The sequence below is a fragment of the Patagioenas fasciata genome, chromosome Z, assembly GCF_037038585.1.
Source record: "Patagioenas fasciata isolate bPatFas1 chromosome Z, bPatFas1.hap1, whole genome shotgun sequence".
In the NCBI taxonomy this organism is placed as follows: Eukaryota; Metazoa; Chordata; class Aves; order Columbiformes; family Columbidae; genus Patagioenas; species Patagioenas fasciata.
In genome coordinates, this window is record NC_092560.1 from 76,332,532 (window position 1) to 76,358,437 (window position 25,906).

At 56.0% G+C, this 25,906-nt stretch overlaps 4 protein-coding genes across 9 annotated transcripts in view; 3 read left to right on the forward strand and 1 right to left on the reverse strand.

Moving 5' to 3' along the window:
* The first annotated feature begins 1,715 nt into the window (after positions 1–1,715).
* Positions 1,716–6,001, forward strand: DCTN3 (dynactin subunit 3). Its single transcript, XM_065860830.2, has 7 exons — positions 1,716–1,841; positions 1,975–2,059; positions 2,985–3,071; positions 3,711–3,794; positions 4,419–4,477; positions 5,212–5,271; positions 5,614–6,001. Exons 1-7 carry the CDS (start codon positions 1,752–1,754, stop codon positions 5,701–5,703), a joined length of 555 nt encoding a protein of 184 aa, XP_065716902.1. The 5' UTR covers positions 1,716–1,751; the 3' UTR covers positions 5,704–6,001.
* A 1,863-nt stretch (positions 6,002–7,864) lies between these two features.
* On the forward strand, positions 7,865–10,816 carry RPP25L (ribonuclease P/MRP subunit p25 like). 4 transcript variants are annotated; one of them, XM_065860872.2, is made up of 2 exons: positions 7,865–7,959; positions 9,466–10,816. In XM_065860872.2, exons 1-2 carry the CDS (start codon positions 7,868–7,870, stop codon positions 10,025–10,027), a joined length of 654 nt encoding a protein of 217 aa, XP_065716944.2. In that variant the 5' UTR covers positions 7,865–7,867; the 3' UTR covers positions 10,028–10,816. The 4 variants fall into 4 exon arrangements, with proteins under 4 accessions (XP_065716944.2, XP_065716945.1, XP_071658274.1 ...); XM_065860873.2 differs by having other exon boundaries at positions 7,884–7,963; XM_071802173.1 differs by lacking the exon at positions 7,865–7,959 and adding an exon at positions 7,970–8,237.
* Positions 10,817–13,196: 2,380 nt separating this feature from the next.
* On the forward strand, positions 13,197–15,808 carry ENHO (energy homeostasis associated). Of its 3 annotated transcripts, none has more exons than XM_071802375.1 (2): positions 13,197–13,550; positions 14,148–14,453. In XM_071802375.1, the coding sequence occupies exons 1-2, from the start codon at positions 13,228–13,230 to the stop codon at positions 14,278–14,280; spliced, it is 456 nt and encodes a 151-aa protein (XP_071658476.1). In that variant the 5' UTR covers positions 13,197–13,227; the 3' UTR covers positions 14,281–14,453. The 3 variants fall into 3 exon arrangements, with proteins under 3 accessions (XP_071658476.1, XP_071658475.1, XP_065717852.1); XM_071802374.1 differs by having other exon boundaries at positions 13,244–13,546; XM_065861780.2 differs by having other exon boundaries at positions 13,319–13,546; positions 14,148–15,808.
* Positions 15,809–16,831: 1,023 nt separating this feature from the next.
* Positions 16,832–25,906, reverse strand: part of DNAI1 (dynein axonemal intermediate chain 1) — a 146,138-nt gene continuing 137,063 nt past the window's right edge. Inside the window, exon 20 of the mRNA XM_065861043.2 lies at positions 16,832–17,098. Within this exon, the coding sequence (XP_065717115.1) occupies positions 16,994–17,098 (105 nt within the window). The 3' untranslated portion in view covers positions 16,832–16,993. The remainder of the gene's footprint in view (positions 17,099–25,906) is intronic.

Below are 25,906 nucleotides of genomic sequence, written 5' to 3' on the forward strand. Positions count from 1 at the left end.
CAGTGCCCTCTAAACACAAAGCAGCAGTGTGTACACAGCTCCTGGTCCCTGCTGCAGCCCCTGGCCAATTCTACTAATGAAGCCATTTCTAATTGTTGCCTTTGTAGAACAAAGCACAGCTCTTCCTCTCTGAAGATGCCTCTTCCACAGCCCAGCTATCGATCCCTGGGAAAAAAGGCAGAGCACAGAGGGCCGCAGCCTGCTCCTCCTGCCTGAGTGCTCTACACGGCTCCTTCAGAGAGATTTGGGGGGCCATAGGGATTTCTGGGGCCCTGGGCCACACCACAGCTCCCTCCCACAGTCTGGCAGACCCATACAGCTCCCTGCAGGAGGACATCTAGAAGGCTAAAGTTTTTTCAGGGCACAGAGGGTTTTTCCCTTGGCAAGGGGCACTGGGAGGGTCCCCAGAGCCATGCAGCCCTCATTGCCAGCCACGCTAATGAAGTACTCACTTCAGATGATTTTGGCCTAAGACCCTCGTCTGGGACCCTGATCAGGTTCCTCTGGTGCCTGGGTCATGGCAATGCAACAGCCAGCCCTGTGCTCACAGCCCAAGAGGAACAGGGACTGTCCTCCCACCTGGGGCAGCCCTGGCACTGCTGAGGTTACATGGGCATGACAGACCAGGAGCAGGCTGAGCCTTGTGCTGCAGGGAACATCACAAGGTGCTTCCAAGGATCTTGAACTTCTTCTGCACTTTGGAAAGCCTCTGGACTTCATCGTAGGTGTTGCTATCATCAGCTTGTTCAGAAAAGGGCAATGAAGCTGGTGAAAGGTCTAGATCACAAGCCTGACAAGGAGCAGCTGAGGGAGCTGGGGCTGTTTAGCCTGGAGAAAAGGAGGCTGAGGGGAGACCTTATTGCTGTCTGCAACTACCTGAAAGGAGGTTGTAGCACGGAGCGTGTTGGTCTCTTCTCCCCAGTAACAAGTGATAGGATGAGAGGAAATGGCCTCCAGATGCACCAGGAGTGATTCAAATTGGGTATTAGGATTTTTTTTCTCATGGAAAGCATTGTCAGGTCATGGAACAGGCTGCCCATGGAGGTGGTTGAGCCACACCCCTGGAGATGTTTAAAAGATGCATAGAGGAGGTTCCTAGGGACATGGTTTAGTGCCAGTGTTAGCAGCTGGACTCGATCTTCAAGGTCTCTTCCAACCAAAACGATTCTACGATTCAACTGTTAATCCATCTTGTCCCCTGAAGGTATCCACGTTACTGGGAGTGCAGCGGCAGGCAGCGGTGGGGCTGGGGTTGGCTGCTGCATCCATCAGCATCTCACTTTTCAGTGAGCCTCGGTGCAGCGGTCAATAAGAGGAAGGTGAACCCAGGCAGGCCGAGGCCTGGGGGAAAGCCTGCGGCAGCCTCCTGGATTTCAAAGGCCCCGCATCCACGCGGCCCATGGATCGCTATATCAATTTCTTTTAATACATCTGAGCGCTCCTTTCCTGGAGGACCGCACCAGAATAGAAGCAGCGATCGACAGCCCCGGGGCGGCGAGAGGGCTGCATGCCTCCCTCTGCAGTGCAAATCACCATCGACCGGCCGCAGCGTCCCTTCCTCGCCTCTGCCGGGGGCTTCGCGCCTCCCGCCCCGCTCCCCGGGAGCCGCCTCCCCGCTTTCCACCCTCCCTGCTCCATCGCCCCGGCCCGCTCCGTCTCCATGGCAACGGCGCCTCCTAGCAACGTGCCGCCATGGCAACGAGGAGGGGAGAGCCGGAAGTGGCGCGCGGCTCCTTCCGGCCGGCGGCGAGATGGCGGCGGGGGCGGCGGAGCTGCAGCGGCTGCAGTGGCGGCTGGAGGAGCTGGAGCAGCTCGTCGGTGGCGGCGACGGGGCCGGAAAGGTGCTGAGGGGGGTTCCGCAGCGAGCAAGGGACGGCTCTGTCCGCCCTGGGGTCCGGCCCGACCACCTCCCGGGGCAAGGCCCAGGCCCGGCGGGCGTTGACAGGCCCGCCCTCTTACTCTGTGCCTCTGCAGGTCGCGGACGAGCTGGTGAAGGTGCAGGTGGCGCTGAGCAATATCGCCGGCAAGAAGGAGAGGATCAAAATTCTATTTAAGAAAAGTGAGCGGTTTCGGGGGCCCGGAGGTGCTGGGAATGCTCAGAACCCCTGTGTGGCATTTTGCTCCTCTGAACAAAATTCCCTTCTTCCTCTCCTCCTGTGAGGCCTTTTCATTTTGAGCCTTTGCATATTTGTTACAGAAATATGCAGCTGAATGAGGTGCCTTTCTGCTCAGGATTCTCCCAGTCAGCTGATCAGGGGGCTGCAACCTGTTATTTGCTTGGTGTTTGTCTGTATCTGTGCTCTGCCTGAGCAGCAGCCGTTGAAGTTTGTTGTAGTGTGAGCTCCTGAAATGATTTCTTGCATGCTTGGCCTTCTCAGGCACAACAGAGCAGCAGTACTCTGTGCGCATAGTGGGAGCAAAAAGGATCACATGCAGCCACTGGTGGATGGATCTTGGGACCCACCTCTGAATTCGAGGACATTTGGAGCAGGCACTGGAGTGGTGCCTTGTCCTGCAAAGCTGCCTCTTGGCCAAGCTTTGCTGCCTGATGTCACAGAAGGAGGAGGCTGTGTAGGGAGGGTTGTTGTGGTCCAAGGCTGCAGTGGCTGTTCAGTCTAAAAATGCAAACAGTGTATATGTAGATGATTTTAAGGGCAGGGACAGAGGGCTGTTGGCTGGTTTTATTTCAAGGGCAGGAAAACGCAGGTTTCACTCACCTTTAATATGATTATATAAATAAAAAACAAGTGTTGCGAGTGGCTGTGATGAAGCAGTTATCTGACTTGGGCCATTTGTCAGTTCTTGGTCACAGTGCTCCAAAGTCACGTATTTTCAAGTGCTATAGAACTTAACCTGAAAAAAAAATGACTCTAAGTGGGCAGTGTTTACAAAGTAACCTGATACACCACATGGAGGGAAATTGCACTTGTAAACGCAATAATGTCTGTCCTGCTTTTTGTCTCCAAACCTGCTTTTCACTCTAGTTGAAGATGTAATAAAGTACCTGGACCCTCAGTACATTGATAGGATGGCTGTTCCAGATGCCATGAAGCTGCAATTCATCTTGGCAGGTGTGGTGTGAAATTAGGGGAGACAGTTGGGGGTTTTTTTTTAGCATTGCAAAAATTGTCCTTTTCATAAACTGGATTGGGATGGATTTCTTTTCTGTAGTTGTAAAGATCTGGCAAGGCATGGTCCTTAAAGCTCTCAGAGAGATGGTTGGTACAAGGATGTCTGTCACCCTTAGTGCTTCCTTGTGCACATCCAAGCTGCAGTTTTATCCATTCTTATCTTTACAGTATTGATGAGTTTAACCCTGAATTAATAAAAGGTTGAAAAAAAAAAAAAAATAAAACTGGAGCTAGAACAGTTTTCCTTACCTACTGCCAGTATTCCCTAGGCTGTGACAAAAATGGAAGACCTTTGGACGTATTTTAAACATGTTCTAGCCTTGTCCTCTTTGCCTTAAAAAATTTTGTTTGGCCTTGTTTTGGTGTAGTCTGCGAATGAAACTTGGGGGAGATTTTCATGCCTTAACTTGGTGTGAACCAGAATCCCGGGATAAACAACATGAAAGTCTAAGTAAAATCATAAGCAAGCCCCTTTCTGTGTAGCTAGATCATCTGGAAAAGTTACTTCACCAGTATTCAGGAAAAGCCAAAGCAGTGTCCTGCATTTACTGATGTTGCTTCTTGTCCCTCCCCAACCAGAGGAGCAGGTTATACCTTCCCGAGCAGCCCTTCTGGAGCAGGTGAAGAACCTCCAGCCCATCTTGGACAGCACCAATATCCAAGGTACGCATGTTCTTCTGCAAATTTGAGCTACAAATGCCACCCCAAAGCTGTCGCCTGTGCTGTTTTCCTTTTTCTTCCCGAGCCTCAGACTAGAGGAGAGGACATCTAAGCGCACAACCTGGTCTGAGTGAAATAGGTACAAAGAAAGTATGTCTGCTCCTCCCTCAAGCTGCTCTAACATCCCATGCAATGTCAAGGAGGTGACAGAATAGGCCAGGAAGCAGGTGAGAAGCAGCAGCTTGAAGAGAAGGTGGAGACTAGCAGGCCACTCCTGCCCACAAGTGATTTTATGTCCAGAATATCCCTGCTCCTGGCACCAGTGGAGATGTCTTTTTAATTGCTCACTCTAACGTTCATCCCAGTAGTTTACTCTGTAGTTCTCACTGCAGGCATTCCCTAACTCATACCATCCAGAAGCAGTTAGCAAATAAACTTGGTATTTAGTGTACAGGCTAGCTCAGGGTTTTGTGTGGTGTAAAAGGTGTGTTTGTGGTGTGTGGTGCTTGCATTCAGTGAGTGAAGTTCTGCTGTGACGTGCTTGTGCAGAAGGAATGGTCTTTATTTTGCAATCTTATGTCATGTGATGAAAAACAAACAAAATGGATTTCTGTTCTCTGCTTTCAGCGGTTCCTGACCATGCAGCCAAACTACAGCGACTCTCTCAAATCCACATACAGCAGCAGGTAACCTGAATGTTTTTGACAGTCTTCACTAGCAGGGAGGAAGAACCATTTGTTAGTGGCTGTACTGACAACTCAGCTTAAGTTGCTAATTTATAGCAGTTTTTTTTCAATCCCGGGATATTCGTAGTGCAGTCTTAAAGAAATTTAAGAACTTCGGGGGATGTAGCCAGGATTTTTGACAATTGAGTCTGAGTTGGACAAGTGTTTTGTGTACCATGACGCTGCTCAAAACAGAGATTTGATTAACACTTAATAAATGGCGGTGGGTTTAACCAGCTGGCATTCCCCCTTTCACTGGGACGCTGAGGTAAAGCATTGCACACTTCAGTGTCTCAGTCCCTGGAAGGCTGTTGATACTGTCACCTTGTCACTTCACCCTTTCCTTCCTCATTTGAGTGCTCCTGGAGCCAGTGATGAATGAGCTGGACAGCACCTACTGCCCCCTTTCAGTATTTTGATGTGAGTTTCTGTTCTGGAGCAAGCAAAGCATGGATGCTGGCTGAGAACAGGCAGGCACTCCTGCAAGCCCAGGGGCTTGGGTGCTTCATGTGCTTGAGCGTTTGTAACCTTTCTCTTGACTGTTGAAACGCTGCAGTGAGTGGCCACAGCCAGGACCTGAGCTCTAATCTCAGTACTGGCCTTGGATGAGTTTCCCCCTGTGCTGTCAGGGACTGGGATGACACGTGTCCTTCAGCTGAGTTATTGCATGCTCACTGATGCTTTCCTCTTCACAGGAACAGCGTCAAGATCTCACCAACGGTGTCAAGAAGCTCCTTGAAGACTACAACAAAATGGTATCCTTTGAGCCTTGGGCCTGACACAGCTGAACTGCCCGCTTGTCTCCTGGGCTGCCTTACCCCATCAGATATTGCTGGAAGCCTGCAGTCCCCAGCCTCAGGGTTTAATGGCCAATGCACTTCTTGACATGGTGACACCTGTGTCGCTGTCTGACTCCTGTCAGGAGCAGAGCCAGAGGATGGTTTGAGTCCATGCAGGCTTTCTACAGCTTGGTGTCCCAGGCCTCTTCGTCTCCAAAGGAACTGGGATTGTAACGGTGCTGTCGGGCTACCAAGGTGCTCCGACCTTGCTTTCTTCCCTGCAGTTTCCATGTCTCTTTCCTTAAGAGTCACATCCAGACCCTGCTTCTCTCCAAGCAGTTTATCCAGTGGAATGAAATACTGACGCAGCTGGAAGCAGCCAAGGAAGCCAAACCTGCAGCAGAGTAATGGAGGAGACTCTGCTGGCCTTGGGTCTCTCTGGAGAGGCCACTGAATGGCGCACACCCCCTTGTCTCCGCATCTACCCACTCAGCGTGAGCATGCTGCAAGTGACATTGCAGGCTCTCGGGAAGCACGCTGGCTCTGTGGCTGAGCTGTCTTGGCCTTGAATTGAAGCCACACTACTCCTTCAATATGCCACTGTTTGCAAACCGTGCACTTCCCTGCAATACATTTTTGTTTGTAACATATTTAAAACCCCCTTTCCGCTCTTTTTGTGGACAGCAGTAAAGTCCTGAAGCGCTAACTGGCTTGTCTCTTCCTCCCCTGGGTGCAGCTGTGGCACGGACTGTCCCTCCCTGCGTGGTCTTCCCCAGGCAGTGAATTCTGGATGCCTCGTGGCAGCCTGCAGGAGTTTGCCCAAGGCTGGATGAAATCACTGGCAAGGAAAGGTAAATCCTGTCCAGTCCCAGTGGCACATGGTCTTATGGCTCTTCCCGTTCACTTGAGCTGCCTGTGCCAGCAGAATCCAGCCAGACTGGGCTTTTCTGTCAGGCTGTTCTCCCATCCCTGCGCTGGGAGGAGGCAGCAGCTCTTGCCTTTATCCCACCCGCCCCCCTGGGTGGTTGCTGCAAGCCAGAGCCCGTGGCCATCCCTTTCCCCTCCATAGAGGGCTGTGAGTTGTGCTGTGCCTCCTCTGGCCATATCCCGGAGTTTCTCCTGGCACAACGATCTTTCTGAGTTTGAAGTGGTGCTTTTGGAAGGGTCCCAAACCCTCCTGCTGGCTGAGACATGGACCAGCTGTGTATGGATTGGGACCCTGCAGGAACAGGGCAGGATCCCAGCAGGGCAGCCCAGTGGAGCCTGGCTATTCCTGTAGTGGCCCTTGGTCAGCAAGCTCACCCCTGGGCACACAGCGGTGGGGCTGCCAGCCTGCAGAGAGTCCCTAGCTCCTTGTGGGTGCCTGGGAGCATGGCTGGGACTGGGCTGGGACTTGATGTTACACAATCACAGAATGTTTGGGGTTGGAAGGGACCTCTGGAGATCATCCAGTCCAACCCACCTGCTAAAGCAGGTTCACCAGAGCAGATCACACAGGAATGTGTCCAGGTGGGTTTCAATGTCTTCAGAGAAGGAGACTCCACAGCCTCTCTGGGCAGCCTGGTCCAGGCCTCTGGCACCTCAAAGTAAAGAAGTTTCTGCTCACATTCAGATGGAACCTCCTGTGCTTCAGTCTGTGCCCGTTGTCCCTTATGCTATTGTTGAGCACCAGAGTCTGGTCCCATCCTCTTGACACCCACTGTTCAGATTTATAGACATTGAAAAGATCCCCTCCCAGCTTCTCTTCTCCAGGCTGAACAGACCCAGCTCTCTCAGTTTCTCCTCATAAGAAAGGCACTCCAGACCCTTAATCATCTTTGTAGCCCACTGCTGGGAGTTACTGAAACTGGGGAGCCCAGAATTCCATATGTGGCCTCACCAGGGCAGAGCAGAGGGGGAGGACAACCTCCCTCCACCAGCTGGTCGCACTCTTCTTAATGCCCGCTCCTCCTGGTCGGACATTCTGTGATTCTGTGACAGCCGCGAGCACCGCGAGGCTGCTTCAGGAACGACGTGTGCGCACGGAGACGCCCGCGGCAGGGGGACCTGGGGGCTGCCCACCTTGGGAACACGGGGTGGCTGTGACCGGGGCCGGGGCGGGCAGGAGCGGCGGGGCTGTCACTCGGACCGGGGCGGGCAGGAGCGGCGGGGCTGTCACTCGGGCCGGGGCGGGGCGGGCAGGAGCGGCGGGGCTGTCACTCGGGCCGGGGCGGGGCGGGCAGGAGCGGCGGGGCTGTCACTCGGGCCGGGGCGGGCAGGAGCAGCGGGGCTGTCACTCGGGCCGGGGCGGGGCGGGCAGGAGCGGCGGGGCTGTCACTCGGGCCGGGGCGGGCAGGAGCGGCGGGGCTGTCACTCGGGCCGGAGCGGGGCGGGCAGGAGCGGCGGGGCTGTCACTCGGGCCGGGGCGGGGCGGGCAGGAGCGGCGGGGCTGTCGCTCGGACCGGGGCGGGCAGGAGCGGCGGGGCTGTCACTCGGGCAGGAGCGGCGGGGCTGTCACTCGGATCCCGCAGCTGCCCCCGCACACGGTGCAGGAAACTTCCCTTGCTGACGGCCGGTTCGCCGCTCTGACGTCATGGTCACGCGGAGCCCCGCCCACCGCTCCTCCTCAGCTTCCGCCCGCCCCTTCCGGCCGCCATCTTGCCGTGAGGGGACGCTGAGGAGGCGGTAGGTGAGAGTCGCTCCCGCACCCCATCCCGCTATAGCGAGGCCCGGCCGCCCCGCAGGCACATATAGTGCAGCCCGGCCCCCTCTCGGGACTCTGTATGGGCATCTGACCTCTCCGTGGGACCCTGTAGTGCAGCTCGGCCTCCCCACAGGCCCTCATAGCGCGGCCCTTCCGCCCGCTTTATTCCCCCCAGCAGCGGCCTGGCTTCCCCCGACCCGGTAACCTCATCTGGATGTTCCTGCTCCGGCGGGGGAATTGGACTGGATGATCTTTTGAGGTCCCTTGCAGTCGCTGACATTCCGTGATTCCGTGGTAGCCGGACCTTGTTCTGCCCCCCGCGCGTTCCCTTCCATGTGGCGCTAGCCTCGTCTGCCCTCCATCCCCGCAGCAGTGGCTTCTCCGAGCCCTCTCACCCGTCCCCCCCGCCTAGCAGTGCCTGGGCTTTCCGAGCGCGGACAGCGGGCAGCTCTGCCTTCCCGCCGTGCTCTGGCTGCCCGCATCGCCTGTCGCAGCCGTGTCCACAGCCCCTATAGCAGAGCCTGCTGCTGCTCTGCCCCGGCGGAGCCCGTGCTGGGAGCCACGGCCTCGGGGGACAGACAGAGAGGGGCATTGACCTGCCCTGTCTGCAAAGGGGATGGAGTGCAAGGTGCTGGCTCTGGGTGAAACAGGGCTCACGAGCCTGCAGGGCTTTAGTGCTACATTCTTGGGTACCTTGTGTTTTCTGTGTAGGGGAGTGGGGTATCGTGTGCAGACTAGGCAGGCATCGGTAAGGAAGGTGGTGTAGAGGGACCTTGTCTTGGCAGAGAGGGAAGCTCCAAAACTGAACCTGTCTTCGTTTACTTTCCATCAGAGAGCTGCTTTTTCGTTCATTATGTGCCTTTCTGTTGTCCTGCTTCTTCCTGGTCCCGTGTCCCCTGCCTGTAACCCATGACTTGCTGTCTCCCTTGTGACCTGCCCTGTTTCATCAAGTCTCCAGTCCCTGGCCTTACAGCTGGGCTGGCCAGTCATGAGGCTCAGAGCCCCATGAGCCTGTGTCTGCAACATACCTGAGCTGCTGCAGGTGAGCTGTGCCTGGATTCATCGTGTGCACAGTCTGATGCGTCTCACGGGGTGCAGCTGTGGTCAGTATCCCCCTGTCTTCTGTTCCTGATAACCTCAGCTCACCCATTTGTTCTCTGTTTTCACTTGTATTTTCTGCTCCTGCTTAGGCCCACAGCGCCAGCTGTCTTAATTTCACCGCCTGTGTGTTGTGGCCCAGGCTGCGCAGTAGCAGTGTTCATGCTGTAGGTATGTGCTGAGGAACACTGGCGTACAAGTGACTCCTCAGCATGAGCAGCGCATTTGTACTGATCTTTTGGGGTGTGTTTTTTTCAGGATCCCCAACTCTGATAGCTCAGAGTGCCCTTTAGAGGAAAGGTTGCATCTAACTGGAGTGGGAGTTTCTTCGTGCAGCCAGTTTAGTGGGTGTTTCTGTTAATGGATCTGTTTTCCTTTCAACACTGCAGAATGGAGAACTATAAGAAGACCAAAATTGTGGAGAAACCTTGTCCTCTTCCTTTCACTGACCTGCCCCCCGATATTATTGAAATGAAGGTGAAGGATGGGAGCAAAATCAGAAATCTCATGAGCTATGCCATTAGCAAGATGGAGCTGGACTCAGTGAGGCAGATCCTTTTCACTGGCTCGGGCAAGGCCGTCAGCAAGACCATTACCTGTGTGGAAATCATGAAACGAAGGCTCAAAGAGCTGCACCAGATCACCAAAGTGCTCTTCAAACAGATCGAAGAGATCTGGGAACCCATTGTGCCTGAGGCAGGCCTCGATGCCTTGACAGTGAAGAGAAACATTCCTGCCATATGTGTCCTACTCAGCAAGGACGCCCTCGATCCCCAGGAGCCAGGATACCAGGCTCCAGGCTCCTTTGATACTTTTTGGATCGAGACGCTCAAAGCGGACTCCCAGGGCCAGGTGAAGAGGAAGCAGGGTGGAGGCAGGGGAGCTGGCAGCATGGGAAAGCACGCTCGTCCCGCTGGAGGAGCGCCCGGGGAGTCCTGCGCCAAGTCCTGAGACACCCACTCTGTGTTTGGCTGTAGTTTGGGGTGGTTATGGCAACAAGCCAGCTGCTGTGGCTGGGAAGCTGCTGCTGAACACAGAGGCTTGTGGAGTTGTTAGGGGAGGGCAGGAGAAGTTAACAGTTTCAAAATGGATGTGATTGTAGCTGTCTAAAACTGTGTTTTGACAAGTTCTCTTGTCAAAGGCTGCCAGGCTGTGCTCCTTAGCGTGCGTTTCAGGAGAGACAGGAGTCATCTCTGCTTGAGCAAGGACTGTTGATGTCTTGTCGCTGAGCCACATGGAACAGCTGCTTGCTGCAGGGTTTTGGCTGCTCGGGGTAGTGGCCACACATGCGAGGTGCCCACTGCTGTGGCAGGTGGAAGTGACTCTTGCTGCGGTACAGAGGACATACGAGACCCGATGGGGATTCCCCTGGCTGCTGCCTGCATCGCTGAAGCTCCTGAGAGTGGGCAGTGGGGCACGGGGCTGGGTCGACAACTTCTGTGCCTGAAAGTCTGTGTGCTGCTGAGCCTGTTGGGCGGTTTGAATGTAGGACTGCCAGGACACAACTCCATCTGCGATTGTGCGCATGTCACGCCCTTTCCGTCCTCCTTTTGCCTGGGTGGAGCTGACGGTTACATCTCTCTGCCAAAGTGGCATGAGTTGACTCATGTCATAACCAGCCGGAAATCTTGTTGCTGCGTGAGTGCTCTGGGGTGGTGGTAATGGTAAGCTTTCTTTCCCCTTTCTGCGCCTTTATAATACACAAAATAGGTTTAAAATAAAGTTTTCATGTAACATGAAGTTTGTCATGTCTTCCTCCTCCCACTGGAGGTCACCCTGTGAGCGTGGCTGCGGCTGCCGGCTGCAACTTTGCTCTTTCAGCTCTCCTGGAGGGGGAGAGGACCTGCAAGTTTTTCCTCTCTCAACTGTAAATGCACCCTGATGTGGGGGGAGGGTTTTCTTCCTGCATTGGCCGTTCACCTTTAATATCCAAGAAGGGTGGAGGTTGGTTTGTGTTGACTTTTTTTTTTTTTTCTGGGAAGCTTTTTGCTATTCTTTCTTTTCTTTTGAACCCACTAGAACTGCAGTCTCAAAAACACTTTGACCCAAATGCTGCTGAGGCACAGAAGAGAGCATACTTTTTTTTGCATAAGTTTCCTTTCTGTAGCAGTGCTGGTCAGTAACGCTGGACAGGAAGAAAATTCTGTACCCTGTGCCAGACTGAGCTCTGCCCAGAACAGCCCTGGCTCACACTGTGTCCTGAGCGCTGCCTGTCCTGCCTGCTCTTCTAGGTTGCTGCCTGTGTTGGTGAGCTCCAGCTGGGCCTGATGCTCTGCTTTTGTCCGGTTGACAGAAAACAAGCATTTGGAGAATGGGTTTTACCTAAACTGGGGGAGCAGGGAGAGGTGTGTTACCCGTGCTACCTGATGTCTTCACGGACAAGCCTTCACCCTTTCACACAGCATGCGGGCGTTTGCCTCACATCAGCACGAGCTGGGACACTGCCAGGTTTATGCTCCTTGTCCTCCCATTCTGGAGGTCCTGTTGCACTCTGCCCAGCTGTTGTCACCACAGTTTACAAGGTGCTTGGGGAAACAGCCAGAGCTCTCTGCTCTGACAGCGCAGGTGAAACCTGGGAACAGGGCAGAGTTAAGCTGATGAATCTTGGTGCTATTTCCAGCTGCTGCTCCCTTGCACCAAAGGAGGAGACTGCTTTTCTTGACTAATTAGTGAATTAGCCATAAATGCCAAGGAAAGATGTTTGAGTGTCTGATCAGACAGCTTCTGACATTGCAGCAACCGATGTGTTTGTTTACTGTAAAAACACCCTCAGAGCAGAGAGACGGATCCTCAGACAGCCTGTGTGATCCTCCCTCGTGTCAGTGGCATGTTTGACACCTCATCAAAGCTGGAAAACGATTTTTATTGTTCTGCTGTACGGAAGTTACCTCGGCTGACTGCGGCAGATCTCCCTTCTGGGTGCTGCAGCCCCAGCTGCACCGGAGCTTTCCTTCCCCAGGGCTGGAGAGGGAGCAGCTGCCCACTGCACCAGGCCCAGCTGTGGCTTTTCAGAGCAGCTGCAGGTGCTGGGCCCTGGGTGTCTCCAGGAGCTTGCACAGCTGTGGGGAGAGTCCTGTGTGCCCCCCAGCCACCTCCCTTCCGTGCCCTGTCTGTCCTTCACCAGGAGCATCCCTCCTTTCCCACACCAGAGCACCTCCAGCTCCAGTCCCCATATGTAGGCTGGCGGTTGTGGCTCAGCAGGTGTGTGCTGTCCTGTGCCTCAGTTTCCCACTGGACAGGACGAGGAGTAGCCGGCTGTGCCTATGAGGCTTCTGCTGCCCAGATTCCCAGGACACTGAATGTCCCTAAATGACCTGTCCCCCCCACCTCCACGGATTGGAGTGCTGCCTGTGCCCACCCCCTGCCTGCTTGCAGCCCTGTGTCCAGGCAGGGACCCCAGCCCAGCCCAGCCCTGGCTGCTCCGTCTTCAGTACCACCCGCCCCTGCGTGCAGGGTGCCGGGTGAGTGTGTGCGCGCAGGGCAGGCAGCAGCAGGTGGTTTCGGTCAGGACAAGGCAGCAGGACCAGGACCAGGCCGGGCAGGCAGGGGCAGCGCGGGGAAGGCAGCACGGGCAGGGCAGGCAGAACAAGGATAAGGCGGCACAGGCAGGACAAGACTACACAGGAGGGCAGACACAGCACCGTGGGCAGGACAAGCAGGGTAGCAGAGGGTGATCGGAACGGCAGGGCGGAAAAACAGCACGGGCAGGGCAGGGAGCAGGGACAGGACAAGAGGGACGGTACGGGCAGCGGGGATGGGACAGGGCAGACGGGGCAGGGCGGCACGGGCAGGAGGGACAGAACTGCACGGGCAGGGCGGTACAGGCAGGAGGGACAGAGCTTTACGGACAGAGCTGTACGGGCAGGGCGGCACGGGCAGGAGGGACAGAACTGCACGGGCAGGGCGGTACAGGCAGGAGGGACAGAGATTTACGGACAGAGCTGTACGGGCAGGGCGGCACGGGCAGGAGGGACAGAACGGCACGGGCAGGGCGGTACAGGCCGGAGGGACAGGGCAGCGGGCACAGAGCCGTACGGACACACCGCACGGTCCGGGTCCGGGCCGGCAGAGCGCGCGCTGCCCGGCGCCGCTCCCCGCCCCTCACGTGGGCGCCGTCCGAGGAGGCGGGTCCTGAGCCGCGGGCTCGCCCAATGGCGCGAGAGCGATGGGGGGCGGCCACCAATGACGGGGCGGGGCGCCGGCAGGGCCCGCCCTCCTGTGCCGGCGGGAGGGAGCGGGCAGCGCGCGGGGCTGCAGCGCCCGCTGCGCGGCCGGAGGCGGCGGGACCGCGCCTGGGTCCGCACCGGCACCGGGCACCGCTCCGCACCGCGACCCCGCACCGGGGCCCGGCGCCGGCACAGCGCTCTGCGCCTGGACACGGCTCCGGGACCCCGCTCCGCACCGGGCCCCGGCTCCGGCAGCGCTGCCCGCCCGCCGGCGGGGTCCCGGCGGTTCTGGGAGCGGTGGCAGGTAGGTAAGGCCGGAGCCCCACGACGGGCGGGCGGGTTCGGCGGGACCTGTTGCTGCTGCCCGGTGCGCCGCTGCGGGCCGAGGGCTCCGTCAGTGTCCCGTTCCGCAGCGGGAACGGGGACCCCCAGCATAGGAGCTCAGCCTGGCCTGAGTAAAATGCACAAGGGGGGCTGCCTCGGCCCCCCCACCTGCTGCCCGTCCAGGTGCTCGCCCCGTTTTGGGGTGCGGGACCTCACGGAGAAGTCCAGGCGGCAGGAAAAGCAGGAGGAACGCAGAGAGGGGACAAGAGCTGGGCTCAGTCTGCCAAAAATCAGCTCGGGAATGTCCCAGGCAGGGAGGTTTGGTCCGGGATGAAGTAATGGGTCTCCCACTGAGGACACCTCCAGCTTGGTGGCCCTTGCAGGAGGCGGGGGGGACAGCTGGGGTGTGGGGCGTTGGAAAGGTCCCCCCAAACAGCAGCTGACTTGGGAGCTGCTGCAGCCTCCAAATCCCATCAGAGGCCTTTGAGTTGCTGCCCAGTGGTGTCCCCACAGCCCTTCCTGAGGAGCTTGGGCAGCCAGTCTATTTGTGCTGGTGGTGACCATGACTTTCTCCCTTCCAGGTGCAGGAGAGAGGAGAAGAGACCCCGTGTCCCCACCGACCTGCCAGAGGAGAGGAGGCTGAGGAAGATCTCTGTTCAACCCTTCCCAGCGGTGCAGCAAAGCCAGGACAGTTGCGAGTGGCCAAACGGGTGACGCCGTCCTGCTGCCTGCCTGGCCCCAGCCCCATTCCATCACCGGCACCACCACCATCCCTTCTGTCCCCTGCCAATGCCAGCGGGTGGAGGCTGCACGCTCGATCGCTGCACTGGTATCCCATGCGTGGGGCCGAGCTGTGGGCTCTGCCTTTTCCTGTGGGACAGCGGTGATGGGGGCTGCTCTCTCCACCGGAGCGGTTGTAGCGATTTCTTTTAACTGTGTTATCGTATTGCTCATCCTCATCCTCTTCCTCATCCTTTGCAAGGCCTGCAGGACCCCCTCGTGCCCCAGGAAGAGCCCAGCTTCTGATGTGGATGAGGCAAGGAACGAAGAGAAGTACCTGCTGCAGCCCTGAGCTGCCTGGGGACTTGAGTAACCGGCTGTGCCGAAGGCGCCACACCAGCCTGGATGCCTGTGCTGGGACTGGGGTGCTGGATGGGGCAGGATGAGAGCAAAGGGGATGTCAAGCTGCTCTCAGGGGCCACAATGTGGGGCATAGCCTGTTGCCTGCATGGTTTTGGTGTGTGAAGTCCCTGTGGATGCCCACAGTGACCATGGGGGTGGAGCGAGAGCGGCTGGGGACGTGCTACAGGGACAATTCTGCCTGTTCCAGGTGTCAGCGAGCGCAGCAGGCGCTCTGCCCTCAAGCACACCCCGTGTTCATGGCCCAGGCCAGTGGTCACCGTGTCGCGGACCTGAGCAGGGCCGGTCAGGGGCTCACAGCAGGGCTGGCACAGGCGCCTGCCCCCGAGCAGGTCCCACCGGCAGAGCGGGTTCGGGTGTCTTTGGGGATGGCCCTGGGGTGCTGTGTAGCCACAGCCTCAGAAGGGCATTTGGCACCCGTCTGCTCCGGCAGGCAGTTTAATGAGCCATGAGAGGGTCTGCATGGTCTGTCTGTTTGTCCCTGGTCTGTCTGTCAGTCCTCTCCAGCGTTAGCACTAACACTGCCAGGCAAATGGCCCTTCTCGCTGGCTGCGTGTCCCTGCCTGCCCTCCTGCCTGCTCCCAGCTGAGGTCAGCTGGTGGGGTTCGACCTGCCTGCAGGCAGCAGATGTACCCCCATTGGCATCCCCACCCATGTCTAGAGCAGCCTGGGATGGCTTTTTGCTGGGGAGGTGGGAGACACAGGGAGAGATGAGGGTGCCTGGCCAAACAGCACTGAAGGGTCTTCCAGCCCCGTTGCTCCCCGGGGACCACAGGGGCTCTGTGGGGAGGGATGCTGGCAGTCTGGCTTGTCTCCAAGCCCGGCAGCTGCCTGCGCCTGCCCTGCCTGCAGGGCTGTGGGTTCCGGAGGGCTCTGCCCTGCCCACCCCAGAGCTGAGCAATAGCCAAGGTCCCTGCTGGCGCAGCCACTGCAATATGGGGATAGAGGGGTGGGCTGTGCTGGGAGGGAGGCCGGCCACGGTCCCTGTGTGGGCTTGGTCAGGCTGGGCAGAGCCTGCGGTTCCTCCCCATGTCAGGTATAGCTAATGCATCCCTTTGCAGCCGTGTTTTTACTAGACTAATAAACTGATTGTAGGACCCAGGTGGCGTCTCTGAGCTCTGCCCTGGAAAATTTGGGGGAGGCAGTGTGTCGTGCCCATCCCGCAGGGCTGAGGAGCAGCTGTCCCAGGGCCAGTGGCCAATGTCCCTGCAGGACTGCGGGCAGTTTGCTGGGTGATGGTGACAAGGAAGGGCTCATGTCTACATCCATCCGTAGCTTTTAAATGCTGAGTGAGGAACCTGGGTGGATATTTCATGTCTGCAGCATGTCTGTCAGCAAGGAGCACGCACCAGCCCCAGTGCTAGAGGCACCAGAGAGTTTCCATGTCACAGCCTTAGGTTGCAGGGATTCTTGCAGGGGACGCAGGCCAGCGGAGCAGAGGGAGGAACCCTGCCACCACCCCTGCCTGGTGGAACGAGTGCCTCTGGTCCCCAGTCCCAACAGCTGTGCACAAGGCTCCAGCGGTGACAGCCCGTCCCTGCTCATCAGCATGCGGTGAGGCCACCACAGCGCCTGCTGCCACCGCAGCCACCTAGCAGCTAATCCCTCTGCCGCAAAGCACCAGAGCGATGGGGAGGCTCTGCAAACCCCGGCGCCCAGTCGTTACCGCAGCTACCAACTGGGCAGAGGCAGCCGAGCCCCCCTGGGGAGAGGGGAGCTGTGAGCATCCCAAAACTGGTGGCTGGCAGCTGCTGAGGTACCTTGTTTGCAGAGACGGCATGTTCCTCTGCCACAGAAGAGTGGCCGTGGGGGGGACAGGCCAGGACCCCAGCCACTCTCTGGCTTAGGCTACCACCCCAAAATCCAGGGGGCTGTGCACAGCTGATCCCACAACTGGCTGTGGGGCTGCAGCTCAGCATTCATTCTCTCTGGCCACCACTCACGGTGGGACTGGCTACCACGAGCTGCAGCCCTGAGGTTCCATAGGGGAACCAGCCCTCAGCTGCCCTGCACGGGGCTCTCACCCAGTGCAAGCCTGGCCAAGGGTGGGGAGAGCTGAGGGCTGTGCAGCTCTGGAGGACCGAGCACGGTGAGGTCCGACCCAGAGATGGCTGCACGCCACGGCTCTCACAGCACCCCTGTTTATTCGTCTGGGCACGGAGATGAAGTGTTCCCGCTATGCAAAGAGCGGGCGGCACAGGGCCCGTGGCTTGCCTGCCAAGCAGCCAGCCATCAAAGCCGGGCTTGTTTGGCAGGTGACTCCCAGCAAAGCCATCATTCTCCCCACTCACTCCTCTGTCTTGTTCTCTGGCTCTCTCACCAGGTTAAGCAGCTTGTCCAGCTTTGGAATTTCCACCTCCGGACCCTTCTTAACCTCCTGGCCTTTCTTCTCCTGCAAAGACAGCAAGCAGAGTAGAGCTGTGAACAGGGAGGATGGTGTGGATGGGGAGGGGAAGGATTCTGGTCTGCTGTGTCCCTGCAGCCCTGAGGTTCCATAGGGGAACCAGCCCTCAGCTGCCCTGCACGGGGCTCTCACCCAGTGCAAGCCTGGCCAAGGGTGGGGAGAGCTGAGGGCTGTGCAGCTCTGGAGGACCGAGCACGGTGAGGTCTGACCCCAGAGATGGCTGCACGCCACGGCTCTCACAGCACCCCCGTTTCTTCATCTGGAGGGGAAGGATTCTGGTCTGCTGTGTCCCAGCTTACAGCCCTCACTGGGGGCTGATCCACAGGGGATCCCTGTCCCTGTATTTCAAGCCCAAGGTGCCATGAGATGTGTAAAAGCCCCCAGGGTCTGATGAAGGGCAGTAAGGAAAGTTTTAGGTGGGGATGAGAATGGATCCGTTGATCCACAGTGATACAGACCATGCTCTGCCTTTCTCCTCCCAGCCCTACTCAGCCCTGTGGCACCTGACTGCCCTCTAACCCTCCCAGTTTTTCCCCCAGACACTGGGTATGTGCCAAGGCATGCAAAACTCCCAAAGCAGTCACAGTAATGCGGATGTCCAAACCTCCCCAAAACAGTCCTGCCACACATGTTCTATGCCAGTGGTCCTGGGAAAAAGCAGCCCCAGGAGCAGGGTTTGGCCCTTTTGCACCCGAATCTGTTTCCCTAGGAGGGCAGGTGGGTGCTGAGAGCCCCTAACCCAAGGAATGAGTCCCAGGTGGGCTGTTAGCTTGTCACTGAGCCTCCCTTGCCTCTGGACACACTACAAACCTGTCCCTGTGCCTCACCGTGTGCTGCAGTGCCAGCCCAGACACATGCCCCAGCATCGGTGGTGAGGACAAGCCTGTCCCACAGTCCCCAGCACCCGTCCCAGCCCTCCCAGGTGCTAGAGCAAACTGCCAGCATCTTGACAGAAATCACATAGCACAAGGGAAATAAGCCTGTTCAGTTCAGTCCTCACTTTCTTGGGAGCAGCAGGAGCTTTCAGGGCTGGTGGAGGACAATGTTCCTTCTAAGCGCACCAGTGCCACTCATTGCTTTGGGCAGAGCGTGTCCCCAGGCTGCAGGCTACAGCATCAGCGTGTTGCTCTTGGTGCAGTATGAAGTCTTTGGGAAATTGGTGTCGGGGTTGTGGCTCTCCAGATGCATATGCGGCTGCAGCAGAAGAATTTTCCAACATGCATTCAGCACAACCAGGCCTCCTGCAGCTGAGCGTCTACCCCATGGGGTTCCTCCAAAGCAGCATTCAGCTGGTCACCGCATCCCTTTGCTCCATGCTGCCTTCTGTTCACAGCCTTCCCCTTCACCAGCCTGCTGGCTCTTGTGATGCCGCTAGATTTGGGGAGGGTCCCTGCTCCGGGCCTGGGAAGCTCCTTTGCGCTCAGCGTACCCCTGAGCACCTCATAAAGTAGATGCTGAGCATGGGCAAACGGGAGGGCCGGTACCCAGTGTGACAGGCAGGCTTGGGAGAGGCCACAGTGCGTCCCCAACACAAGTGCCACAGCAAGAGGGAACGTCACCATCTGGGCTTGGAGGCAGCCCAAGAATACTGCTGTGCCAGCTCCTCCCGGCACCCCCAAAGCACGGCCTGTGCATGGGGATGCTCTCGGGAGACCAAGCGAGCAGCACACAGCCCCAGAGCAAGGAGGCCACTTGCTTTTTTCTCTGCCAGCCTAGAAAAGATCAATTATCCTCCTGCTGAATCAACTCTTCTAATGGCCCCGGGGTGCAGCGATTACAAACACGCACCTTCAGCGCTCAAAAGAAACGCCAGGGCACAAGAAAGATAAAGTTGTAGGGCTGCAGAGATGTCACTACATTTCTCTAGCAAACGTGGGCATCACCGAAGGTGAAACGAGTCCCCCGGGGATCCCCGGGCTGCTCCCTCGTTCCAGGCCAGCACAACCCTGACAGAGCAGAGGTTTCCTTGGTTGCCAGAGGGCACGGCTGGGAGGAATGAGGACATGTGGAAACCCCGCTTCTTCCAAGAATACAGCCCTGCTCCTTTCCTGAGAACTGCGATGAGCCATGGTTGTTTTTATTTGCAGAGTCCATCAATTGCATGCCGGGACGGTGCTGGTTTGTATTAACACCACTAAGTGAGCAATACCCTTGGTAGCCCTGGTCCGGGTGAGCACTGAGAAGGATGTTTGTACTAATGGCCCACGTCACAGCCGAGCATTGCTCTGAGCAAGAGCGCTGGGATAAACACAGCTGCTTGGGGTATTTCAGGACTTAGCTATTTCTGCAGAAAAGCTGCTTTGCTGTCTGACAGCATTCAAAACACTCCCTTCGGCACCCTGCGTCACACACAGCACCACACACAAGTCCTTGGGACAGGCTGAAGAGGCAACTGCTTCACTCAACTGGGAAAAGGAGATGCTGAAGCCACCATTAAGCAACATACCTCCAACTCAAGCCCTTTGCTCTCCCCACTGGTAGGGTCAGGGAGGGTCCCTGACTAATGCCTTCCAGGTAGTAATGCCAGGTCCGTGGGGACAGTGCTGAAGTCACCAGCCACAGACAAGGCTCAGCTCCCACTCAGCAAGCCGTCCCTAAAACCTCGACTTTCACACTAGCTTGCCTCCTTTGGTGCTTCTGCGCAAGCGGCAACAAAGCCACACGTAAGCTTGTAATGAGCCGTAACCGAACCAGAGCCCTAATTTAACGCCACATAACCAGGCAAGCAGGATGACACAGGGAAGCAAAATTATAATGTCCTTTCAGGGGCACTGGAACGGAAAGTTTCCCTTTATTCCTCCATCTGGTTTTCCCCGGGCGGCCCTGCAGGCTGGCTGGCGGCACCACCACGGCACCGCGGCGTTTGCTTGGATGCACATGGAAGCCTCCTACAAATCCAGGGGCTTCACCTGCGTCAGGCCTCCGAGGAGCAGCCCTTCTCAGAGCACAGCTGTTACGATTTCCCAGACTGTGTGCGATGCAAGGAAGCGTCACCTCGGTGAGCCAATGGGCTCCCCCTCCTGTCGAATGCAGCGGCCAGGTGTGGAAAGGGGATGCATAGGGCTCTGACACCCTGTGTGTAGATAAGCCCATCCTCTGCCTGCATCCTGGCTTACAACACATACACGGGGTTCATTGGGAGCTGAGAGGGAGCCATGGCAGAGCATCCCCCCCATGGAGCTGACAGATGCAGAGCTGAGTTTACACGGGAGATCTGTCCCTGAGGAGCCCATCGAACGAGTACTAGAGCCACTCACAGGAGCATTTGCATTGATTTTATTGTCAACATTTCCCAGCAGGAGAGCAAAATGCTCTTGGCTGAAACAGTGATGAGAGACGTGTCAGGAAAGCTCATGGCAGGGGCAGAAGAGGCTCTGCAAGGGAATGGACTCTGGCCTGCTGATGGGACATGACCCCTGGGAGGTGAGATGGACTGTCTACATGTCCCCATGCTGCTGTGTTCATGGCCAAGTCCTCCATTGCTCTAACACTCCCTTTGCCTTATCCCAAACTCTGCTCTGGCTCTCCAGGCAGGGAAACTGAGGAACGGGGCTCCCAGCCCTGTCAGCAGTGTGGGCACAACTGCTGCAGGACCCTTAATGGTCAGCTCAGCCCCAAAGGCGAGTACTGACACTGGGAGGGAAGCAGCAGGAGCAGGATGACTGAGGTGGAGCCCCAGGGGTGAGGGCAGAGGAAGGACAAGGATGTGGATGAGTACAAGGACTGGCTATTTGAAGACCCCAGATCCCCCACCCTGGAAGCCCCAGCCCCAGATCTTCCTGCACTGGCACATAATCAACTCTACATCCAGAGTATGGGACTCATTTAAACTGGATTCACTGTGTCTTGGCTGATGCCTCCATTCTCTCACTGAACAGTAAACTGCCGAGTTAATAAAACTTTCCCATAAAATCCATGATGCCGGCACTTTTCAGTATTTTTTTTTCTTTTTTTTTTTCTTTTTTTCCCCATTGGTGGAATAATCATAAAACATCTGTTGCAAGGTTTCGATTAAACAAAGCAAAACATGTTTATGTTAAGATGTTTATATCTTAAAGTAGCAAGGACGTCAACTATGCTGGCAGGAACATAGACAGAAAAGTCCCTATAACTGGCCTGGGAGCAGAGGGGACCCTTCCCCTGCTGAGCCCTGGTGGCGGCACAGACCTGGCTCTGCCGTGCTGCCATCGTGACACTGCCAGTGCCGGTCCCTGCCATTCCCGGCAGGATGGAGTTCCTGGGCACAGCTGTGCTGGGACAGGATCTGGCCACTTCACAAAGCAACTCAGTGACCTAGAATACCAGTTTTCCATGCAAAAGGGGTTTAAGCTTTTACAGATTGATTTTGAAGGGGGTGAGAAGCCCCCAGAAGCCACCAATGGGACTGCCCAATACTCCCATCCTTACGGGATGGGGCGTACAGCCTGCCAGGACTTCAGAAATATGTTCCTTCTGGAGAAGACTTTTTCTTGTTCCTTCTGCCTTGCTCAGGGGTAGGCCAAGGTGATATCTTCAGCCTAAGGGCTCCTCTATTAGCAATATGCCAGTGACAAGTCCAGCAAAGTTAATGAATGAGAGCAAAGAATAAACGTCCCTGGAGCACTTCTGTTGGGAAGACCAAGGAAACCCAAGCTCCTTCATGAACACAGCAAAATTTTCATCACAGGTTCCCCAGGCCACCAACTAAACATGCATCAACAGGGGTGTGTTACGACCTGCAGCCCTGAAGCCTTCCAAAACCTACTCCATGATGGTTCTATTGCGACTTGATGCTGTTATACAGTGGGTAAATCTGGAGTTATGCTGAGCTGGGCATGGTGTCTGTACCGGAACCACTTTTGGGCTCTCAAGAAGCCCATTTGCACACAGCAGCAACATGCTTATCAACCACGGAGACCCTCGAGTCACACTCACAGCCTGATTTGACAGCATTGCTCCTGGCCTGCAGAGGGATTAGCTGACAGACTGGAGATAAGGATTTAGGCTTATTTTGCAACTGTTTGGAAATAAATGACGCAGGAAATGTTCTGCTTGCAGGGAACGAAACCAGCAGAAAAGCCCAGGGGGATGACTGGATTGTTCAGGCATCAGCAACGACACAGGATCATTTGCCTCAAAGATGCTCATCCCTCCAGCTTCAGCTAAAACCTGTGTTGTTCAGGACAAGCACCTGTCCTTGCTCCAGCTCACATATTTGACTCAGAGATCTTCGCTAGCATCTGCACCAGGCCATGTGCCAAGGCAGACAGGTCTCATGGCCACAAGTGACATGCCCTTGCTGTCCAGAAGTCCTCGGTGAAGCCACTGCAACCAGCCAAGACACAACACCGGGATCAGTCTGTGGCTCAGCAGCACACATTGACTAATAAAGGCACAGGAGCAAGGGTCGGCAATATCTGACTGGCAGGAGGTGCAAACAAAACTGGATCAGAGCTGGAAGGGGTTGCGAATATCACTGAGAATAAACCAGAGGGAACTGGGTGACAACCAGGGGACAGCCAGGGGATGAGGGCAACAAGGGTCACCTGTATCTAAAAGGTGGGTACCTACCTGCATCATGCCACACGTCTGGCTGGCCTACAGACACCCATGGGAGAGGGTGTATGATGGAAAGGACAGGCTCTGCAGCAGCACGGAGCTAACAGCAAGGCCCAGCCCTCACCCACGGCCATAAGGGAGGACAGTCATTACCACAGCTCTGTGTCTGCTCTGCCAGAGGCCAGCTGGGACCCTGCACCCTTGCACACCCTCCTTGCAAGTGTTCTCCAGACAAGACATGCACACAGGAGAGGCCCAAGTCCTCCCTGTGGGTTCTGGCAGCCTCCGGCAAAGCCATGGAGGAGTTTGGCTTTTGCGCAGATCGGTGCCGCGGTGCGATATTTACTGGCCTGCAGCAAGGAGCTCAGGGAATACCGAGCAGTGAGCCTCCGAAGCACGCCGTGGCAAGCTGTGCTAACAGGATTTAATGAGGCATCGCCAGTGCCCTCAGAAAGCACTCTCTGTCCTGATCCGGCTGAACGCCCTGGCTGAGCACAGGAGCTGCTGAACCGCACAGCCCGTCTCACAGTGACCGTGGTGCTGAGCGCAGACCCACCGGCCCCGCACAGGGGAGGATGAGGAGGGTGCTGGTGGGCACCGAGGGGTGCAAGATGGGCAAGACCAAATTCACCTAAGGGCTAAGAAAGGCTTAGCACCAGACCCTTCTGTTTGGGCTGCCAACAATGCGATTTGGCTTCCAACCAACCTGAACGTTCCCTGTTCTTGCTAACTCCAGAGCCACGAGCAGCATCTCTGACACACCACTAATTTAGGCACCTAAATATAGCCATACAAAAACGACATTTAGCAGCCATGCATGAAAACTTCAGTGGCCAAGGCCAAGCTGAGGGCAGAGAGGGTCCGTGGCGGTCCCCACAGCTGATCTGAACTGGGCATTACCATGACTTGTTAACTCTTTCTGAATTTAACCCAGTGCCAGCCACAGAAACCCACCAAAGCCATTGAAAACAGTTGGTCTTCTGCATTTTCTGGGTTCAAAACAGGGATGTGGTCATATCCTCAGTTCACTTATCACCAAAAAGTATCTTTAAAGTGAAGGATTAAAATTTATCCTCAGTTATCCAGAAACATTATGGTCTGAAATGGTCCCAATGAGCAAATAGCCTTAACTTAGCCCTGAACAGATGCTGTGGCTGGGAAGCACCAGCAACAAGTTCTCTGCTTCTTCAGGAGGTCACACTGCAATCTGGCTGCACTCTGAGCATTGCATGTGTGTGTGTGAGGTGGAGAACAGCTTTGCCTTTGGGCATCGTTACCCTCGGTCACTGAGACAAGCCAACAGCAGCCAGCTCCAACAGAGCAGCCTGGTGAGACTCTAAACTCCTCACAAGGTGCATGGAAAAGATTTTCAGTCATATCAGTTCACTGATTTAGTGCTAAGTACTGAGAATAATCATTTTGTGCTCAGCAAGCAAGATAATTACCCTCCCCTGACCCTCAGAGGCCTCTAAAAGGGCTGGAGTGGAGTAAAAAGCCAAAAAGCTTTTGCCTCCAGCCACAACACATTCCCGAGTGTGGGTTTCATTTACATCGCAGCATCACCTGGAGCGGGGCTAGGAGGGGTTAGTCCACTAGTCAGCCCCAGTTTACAGTGGGAGCAGCTACTTTTAAATTGCTTCTGACAGACGCTTGTCCAGCACTTGACCCAGTCCCTGGGGTGCCTGGCACAACACGCCATGAGCAGTGGATTGTCACACTGTACTCCCATCACCCATGTGGCTATTTCATCTGAAAATCCCCTGCGATGGTGCTGCCAACCAATCCTCTGGTGATGGCTGCCAGCAAATCCCTCTCACACCTGCCAGAACAGAATCACAGAATCACAGAATGTCAGGGATTGGAAGGAACCTCGAAAGCTCATCCAGTGCAATCCCCCTGCACCTGGGAGCAGGAACACCCAGCTGAGGTTACACAGAAGGTGTCCAGGCGGGTTTGAATGTCTGCAGAGAAGGAGACTCCACAACCTCCCTGGGCAGCCTGGGCCAGGCTCTGGCACCCTCACTGTGAAGAAGTTTCTTCTCAAATTTAAGTGGAACCTCTTCTGTTCCAGTTTGAACCCATTACCCCTTGTCCTATCATTGGTTGTCACCGAGAAGAGCCTGGCTCCATCCTCGTGACACTCACCCTTGATATATCTGTAAACATTAACGAGGTCACCCCTCAGTCTCCTCCAAGCTAAAGAGCCCCAGCTCCCTCAGCCTTTCCTCATAAGGGAGATGCTCCACTCCCTTCATCATCTTTGTTGTCCTGCACTGGACTCTCTCCAGCAGTTCCCTGTCCTTCTGGAACTGAGGGGCCCAGAACTGGACACAATATTCCAGATGTGGTCTCACCAGGGCAGAGTAGAGGGGCAGGAGAACCTCTCTGACCTACTGACCACCCCACTTCTAATCCACCCCTTTCCCCTATGCTGCTCTCCAACAGGTCATTCCCCAAATTCTGCTGGAACCCAGGGTTGTTCTTGCCCAGATGCAAGACTCTGCACTTGCCCTTGTTATATTTCATTAAACTTTTCCCCGCCCAACTCTCCAGAACCCTTTGCTTGAGTCTTTTCCTGCTGTCTCATAACCCCAGAGTGCCACTTTCCTTACCTTGCCAGCCCAGGACCTCTTGAGGGGTGTGCATCTCTGTGCATCCCCCTGCTTCCAGCCTCTTGGCTGGATGTGTTGTCCTTGCTGCTCTCCTGTTCCTCATGTCTTTCAAGCCCGGTACCCCAAATTGGAGTTGAGGCCTTTGCACTGCTAACTGGTGCAACGGGACCAGCTCGTGTCCTGCTCACCTTTCTCTTTTTCTGTTCACCCTGACCTTTTTCTGTTCATCTCCCTGGTCGATTATTCCCATCTTCTTTCCCTCTTCTCCCATTTTCCCTCCATCCTCACAAAGTGCATCCTGTTTACTTCAGGCTGTGTCTCCCATCTGCCACAAATTAAACAACTTGCACAGCTTCTCTCCACCTGCTGCACAGGAAACAGCCAGGCAAATGATAAATGCCGCACAAACACTCCCAGGCCTGGAAACCAGATACACTATTAGTCTGGACTGTGTGGGACGTCACACTAAATCGCATCAGCTAAGACTCACGCTGCAGCATGTAAATCAGGGCTTAAATGGGGTCAGCGAGAAGCTGGATGTAGAACAAGCATGGGAAATCCTGCAGCAAGAGACGATGCTCTTCCCCAGATCCCACCTCACTACAGCAGCTGAGAAATCCCATCCTGCCCCAGAGACAGACAAGGC